Source organism: Carex rostrata, chromosome 16 (genome assembly GCF_964058835.1).
Source record: "Carex rostrata chromosome 16, lpCarRost1.2, whole genome shotgun sequence".
NCBI lineage: Eukaryota > Viridiplantae > Streptophyta > Magnoliopsida > Poales > Cyperaceae > Carex > Carex rostrata.
Window position 1 is genome coordinate 9510958 of NC_135933.1, and position 6143 is coordinate 9517100.

At 36.0% G+C, this 6143-nt stretch overlaps 1 protein-coding gene across 1 annotated transcript; it reads left to right on the plus strand.

Moving 5' to 3' along the window:
- The first annotated feature begins 859 nt into the window (after nucleotides 1-859).
- Nucleotides 860-5940, plus strand: LOC144567759 (uncharacterized). The gene is made up of 15 exons (XM_078317931.1): nucleotides 860-1368; nucleotides 1624-1746; nucleotides 2014-2155; nucleotides 2491-2684; nucleotides 2775-2833; nucleotides 2905-2999; nucleotides 3083-3185; nucleotides 3294-3388; nucleotides 3474-3536; nucleotides 4307-4382; nucleotides 4671-4779; nucleotides 4857-4969; nucleotides 5052-5110; nucleotides 5245-5353; nucleotides 5571-5940. Exons 1-15 carry the CDS (start codon nucleotides 978-980, stop codon nucleotides 5703-5705), a joined length of 1866 nt encoding a protein of 621 aa, XP_078174057.1. The 5' UTR covers nucleotides 860-977; the 3' UTR covers nucleotides 5706-5940.
- Nucleotides 5941-6143: the final 203 nt, after the last annotated feature.

Genomic DNA, 6143 nt, shown 5'->3' on the forward strand with positions numbered 1-6143 from the left:
TCCGTGTATATTAAAGGGTCTCATGCATTATACTTTGAACCGGATTGGTTCAGACTCTGATCGGACGGAGATGCATTAAATCAAGGTTTGAGTTAATGCAGAGGATATCAACTGAATTCGTATATTAATTAACTCAAATATTAAGTCAATGCAGAATGAATCTGGACTGTTCGATCCGTATTGACAAGAATATCAAAGGGTTTGTGCATTTTCGAATTGGCCCGGTCAGGGCTGTAAATGAGCCGAGTTTGAGCGAGTTACCCCCAACTCGAACTCGGCTTGTTTAATAAACGAGCGAGCCAACTCGAGTTGAGATGGTAATAACGAGTTGTAGAGCCAACTCGAACTCGGCTCGTTATCAACTCGAGTTGGCTCACAACTCGTTTAACCAGTGATAGTATTACAACACAAGTTCAAACTCAGCTCGTTATCAACTCAAGTTGGCTCACAACTCGTTTATAACTCGTTTAACCAGTGATAGTATTACAACACAAGTTCAAACATATTTTGCACGAATCTCAAAGCACAAATAACAGTCTAGAGATTCGGGTTTGATTATTTTGAAATTTATTGTGACCAATAATTTGCAACTCGAATTATAAATGAGCGAGTTGGGGCCAACTCGAACAGCTCATTTATTAAACGAGTTGGCCAACTCGAGTTGTAAATGAGCTGAGCTGTAAATGAGCTGAGCTGTAAATGAGCCGTAAATGAGCGAGTTACGAGTTCGAGCTTTTTTGCCCAGCCCTAAGCCCGGATGCTCATCGGGCGGCTGAGATGCGTTAACTCAAAGTTTTGAGTTGATGCAGAGGATACGTTTTCTCAACCTTCCTACTCTTCAAGTCTTAATGCTATAAACCCTTTTCCTACGAACTGGTCCCACAAGTCAGACCTTTCTTTCTCTACCGCACCACAAAATAGGAGCAGAGGCGCCCCAATTCGGTTCCGATCTCAAACAACGACGACGCCATCTGTCAATGGAGAACATGCGCTATGCAGAAGAACTCGTGCGCGAGTTTCTAATTTTCAGAGGCTTCACAGCAACATTACAATCATTTGAATCCGAGTCATCAACTGATATAGGGAGAAATTTCGATGTGGATAAAATTCTAGATCTCATCTTCTCTCTGTATATACCAAAATTTCAGCCTGACAAGTTGCTTTCTCTACTAAATTTCTTCAAGCAATGCTTGACATCTCCCTCAGAGACCTCTCTATTGTCTGCACTGTCAAAATTGGAACTGTCGGTGCTACGGTATTATGTTGTCTATGCTTTGAAATCCTCACGGCCAGATAAAGTATCAGAGTTCTTTGGTTTAAATGGGAATTACTTGTTAGAGAAGAGAGAAGACTGGTTGCCTTGGTTTGGTGAGTATATTTGGCACTCTGTTTGGTTTCTCTCCAAATTTTTATTGGGAAAATTTCATGTGCACAGACTACTTTTCTGAAAAAAAAAACAAAATAAAAGAAAAAAATGAACTCACAAAACCCTGATTTCTCCTGCCTAGTACTTAGAATATCTACTCTTTTAGTAAAGTTGATATATTAAGTTTTGCAGGGGGGACATGAAATTACCTACATTTAGTAATATATTTTAGCTAAATAAATGAATATTATGTGCAGCTATTCCATACATGAAAAACCCTAGCTTGGATCCCCAATTTCGTGTATATTTCTCCAAAGAATGGCTGGATGCATTGATTGTGTCTTTTCGAAATTTCTTAAGTGAGATCTTCAATGGAACTCATATCCTTTTGTGAACTTAGTTACATGTTCTTTTATTATTTTATGTCTATTTCATGGTCCTGTATTAGGTCTATAAATTGAAACCAGGACTGATTCTGTACTAGTCAGCTTCAGACTGTTATGGTACTTGTATCTAATGTTTGTTTAAGAATAATTGAAGCTGAAATATTCCTCAGCAGCTCCTTTGAAAAAAGGAAACAAACTTTTTAGTTAGGAGAATTGTACTTATTTTTATAGCTTGTTTGAGCATTTTCCTTAATCTACCACGTCTTCCATCATTATTAAAAATTAGTACAGAAAAGATTACTGTAAATCTTCTGAAAAATGACATAAAGCAACTGAATAATAGACTGTCAGAGCTTCAAGCCCTGCTGGAGGCGAAAGAAGCTGAAATATCAGGCCTTAAAAGGTAAATATATTTTATCTCCAAATAACTACTGGTACCATTAAAATTCAGCTTGTTTGCAAGGTTACAAATGCTTACTTGGTGGGGTTTAGGGTTTACAGGTCTTCTTCTGGAAATTAAGTTCTCTATTGGATTTGTCTCAGTTCTTTTGGCAATTAAATTCTCGGGGCGGCTATATAAATATTTTGGTACATTGTTGTTATTAGAATGTACCAGTACCAGTTATATTTTGCAAATTCCTATTTCCGGCACTGAAGTTCTAATCTCCTAATTCTGCTCCTCTTAAAAGAATTTTCTTGATAAATTGATGTCATCTGATTTTTTGTTTCCTTTTCAAGTTTGCCTCGTACCGTTCTTGGAGAGGAAAAGATTATCAAAGATCTATCAATCAATGATCATCATAGGAAAAGCACTACATCAGGATCCGAAACAAAGGATTTAAATGAATCTTCAGATACAAGTAATGTTTCGACTCAGTCTGCTTTAAGAGATGAGATGTTTCAAGATAGCAGCTGTAATATAACCCAGGCAGGTTGAGCTTCATGTAATTATTGCTTAATTTTCTTATTTAACTTTTGATCTTGTGGAGTTCATATATTTATAAGTTGAACATGTTATGCAGGAAACCGGCAAGAGTTGATGAGAGAAGAAGATTTCACTGAAGTTAAAGTTAACTTTCAGGTAACATGCAGTAAGCTTAAACTTTTTGTTTCTTTGCTTTTGTTAATTGCATTTAATATTTTTATTTAAAGGAAACATTTTTGGGACATACTAGCCCAATAAGCCGGTGTCGTTTCTCAGCATCTGGGGCTAATATCGCAAGTGCTTCTTTAGATGGCACTGTCAGGTAAACAGTTCTTTTTTCATTATAGTTCACTTTTATTTCTTCTATGAGATAATTATTATAATTTGTCTCAATATTTATTGTAGGATCTGGACATATGACTCATCGTCACCATCATCCAGAAATGCAACCATATATTGTGGCACTGAGATTATGTCTCTTGATTGGGAGTGTAGATCAGACCGATTGGTATGTGTAATTATTATTTATTCTTTCAAATTGATAAATTGTTTTGTCTAAAGGAAAGATAAAAAACAAAAGAACTTTATATCATTGGTTAATTTTTGTTGACAATAGCTACTCATAGGAACGGCAGATGGGGGCATTAAAGCTTGGAATGCTGATGCGAAGCGAGTTGTCGCTGATCTTAGCACATCCAAAGAATATCCTAGGTTGGTTAAAAGTAAATTTGAGTTCACTGCAACTTAATTTTTGTTTTCATTAGCGTAATTATGGGTATTGCTTATTCTTCTTCAGTGTATTGGATATGAAGTGTAGTCCAGTGGAACCAATTTTTGTCTCCGCAGCGGCTTCAAAGAGGTATGATTTTTTTTTAGTGAGGCTATGGTACTATGCATAGGGCACATTGTTCCGTACCATGGATCACTATTTTCATTTTCAAAGTTAAAACAGTCCATCTGAACCGTTCAACATGTTCTCCATATGAAAAAATACATGAAGACTAAATTTTATATTTTTTTAGAATTTTTTACTATTTTTTAGATATGTAGAAAATGACTACTTTTGAATGGTCTGGCTCATAAACAGCCTGTTATTCATGATTGGCAATCCTTCAATGAAGTCTGGGAAGCACGGCAGCTGCAAAATATCAGTGCTAATCAGCTGTCTACGGCTCACTGTGACAGGAATGATGCAAGATTACAAATGGCTCACTTATTAGCTAATTTGGGGAGATCAGTGGGTTGGGATAGGACAGAACAAGGTTTGGGTTTAACTTTTGAGGAGTTAAGTAGCTGTGTGAGGTTGGAACAGTTGTAAGACCTACGGGTCATGAATGATACCAAAAAAAAAAAAAATCTTTAGATCAAGTGATTTTAAACCTATCTAAAAAAATTAGTAAAAAAATTCTAAAAAAAGGAAAATATGATCTACAAGTACATTGATTTTCATATGAAGATCATGTTGAACGGTTCAGATTGACCGTTTGAACTTTGAAAATGGAGATATTGATTCATAGTACAAAGCAATGTGCGCTATGCATAGTACCATAGCCTCACACTTTTTTTTTTTTTTATTAAGCTGGTTCTTTTTCCCTGAGCTATTTTTTCATTTACTCTCTATTTCTCTAGGCGTGGCTCAACCATACTTGACAGAGCCGGCTTTGCTTCCTTGACAGTTTGGAATATGAAATTGTTGAAACCTGTGGTATGAACTTTATTTCAGCACTAAATGATCTATATCTGTACTACTACTGTTGGTACCATTATCTACTCTTCTTGCATTTTGGTACTGATTTATGTTTTCTAATTAGTTATTTAATGTTTTTGCTCACTTAATTGCTTAAGATATAAGACAAAACTAGAGGAAATATTACAAATAAGAAATACAAAGTTTTGCAACTAGTTTGTACCTCTACAAAAGATACACAACTATGTTTTCTTAAAATCCATGTTTATACTATATTAATACAGTTATTGCATTCTATTTGTGAAGACAGTGCTTCCTCTTGGAGAGGACCCACCTGCCATCACCTCTCTGTGTTTTAACCACAACGGTAAAATTCTAGCTGCTGGTGCAACAGATGGAATGATCCACATATTTGGTATCCTTCCCAAGAGAATATTTCTAAAACAATATAGTTCTATTTTCTCATTAAATTATTCCTGAACAAAAGAATAGATATGTCAGCTGGCCTTCAGATAACAGGATGGCCAGCGCATGACACAGCTGTTAGTTCGGTTAAATTCGGGCCGGCCGAGACAAGCATCTTTAGCTTAGGCACTGATGGCAAGGTCAGTTGCTTTGTGTTTTGACTCTTTTTCTAAAATTTAAATTTATAAGTGGGTCTTGAATTTGTATTAACTTGTATTGCAGATTTTTGAGTGGAGTTTGCATAACCAAGGTCAGATCCTCTGGTCGAGAGATTGCAACAAGTAAGATGCTCTTTTACCTATGTGACTCGACTTGTCTTTTGCTTTGTTCGGTTGCAGTTTTATTCTGGGCTGGGCTTATTGGATCAGCCCGGAAAGCTTATATTCTGACTCGTGTCTTGCTTTGCTTATATTAGGTTTTGCAACCAAGAAAGCTTAGACAAATGCCGACATGAAATAGCACTAGATGCTGATGGAAAGAGATTGCTGGTCACTTCCGGCTTGGTCAGGGCACCTATTTACGAGGTCCCCCCCTCTCCTCAAACCAAGAGAAGAAAAAAATAATAAAAGAAAATAATAACAAAAAGCAGAAAATAGAAATAAATAAAAGAGCAATGAACAAATCAATTAATAAAGCTGACAATTTTATTAGTCAATTAACTAACTCATAGTGCCCCTTTGACAATATCTTAATTGATGTGGTTATGCCAAATTAATGGAAGCATGGATTTATATTGTACAGGTACAGGGGCAAATGAGTGGGATGAAAACACTGCCACATAGTGCAGCCATAACAAGCGTTGATTGGCACCCGACTCTTGACATGTTCATTACTGGTTCTGCTGATCACTCTGTCCGTGTCACTTCAATTATTTAAATTTTGTACTAAAGTTAGTTGTTTCTTTCTCTTTCTCATTTGCAAGTTATTTTTTTTCATAGAGATAGACATTTCTGCTTGTTGGCTGTGTACTGTTTAATTATTTAAAAAATGCAAATGGAAATGTCAAGTTTTAAACAGAATCTCCTTTATTGGCTGAGATTTGCGGTTAGTCTGTGCATGACCTTAACACCTAGTTTTACAAAGGTAGTTTGCACGCATTTGCAGTTGATCATTGAGTTCAAGATAGTGGTACTGGTTAGAGCACGAGGAATGTTAATTTTGATTAATTGTGAATCGCAATATTTATTTTTATTTGTGTGTCGACGGTTTGAAGATATCCCAGTACCGTTGTACTGGTACAACACAACTCATTGTGTTCTATTTCTCGACTGTTTTTTATGTTGTATTTATTGCTTGAGAATTTAAATGTGTTTT

What these genes read in the sequence shown, in the direction of transcription:
- LOC144567759 (XM_078317931.1), top strand. Translation starts at nt 978, where the DNA reads ATGGAGAACATGCGCTATGCAGAAGAACTCGTGCGCGAGTTTCTAATT. An exon ending in AGACTGGTTGCCTTGGTTTG is followed by an intron (nt 1,369 to 1,623) that starts GTGAGTATATTT and finishes TATTATGTGCAG; the next exon opens with CTATTCCATACATGAAAAAC. An exon ending in TGGTCGAGAGATTGCAACAA is followed by an intron (nt 5,111 to 5,244) that starts GTAAGATGCTCT and finishes TGCTTATATTAG; the next exon opens with GTTTTGCAACCAAGAAAGCT.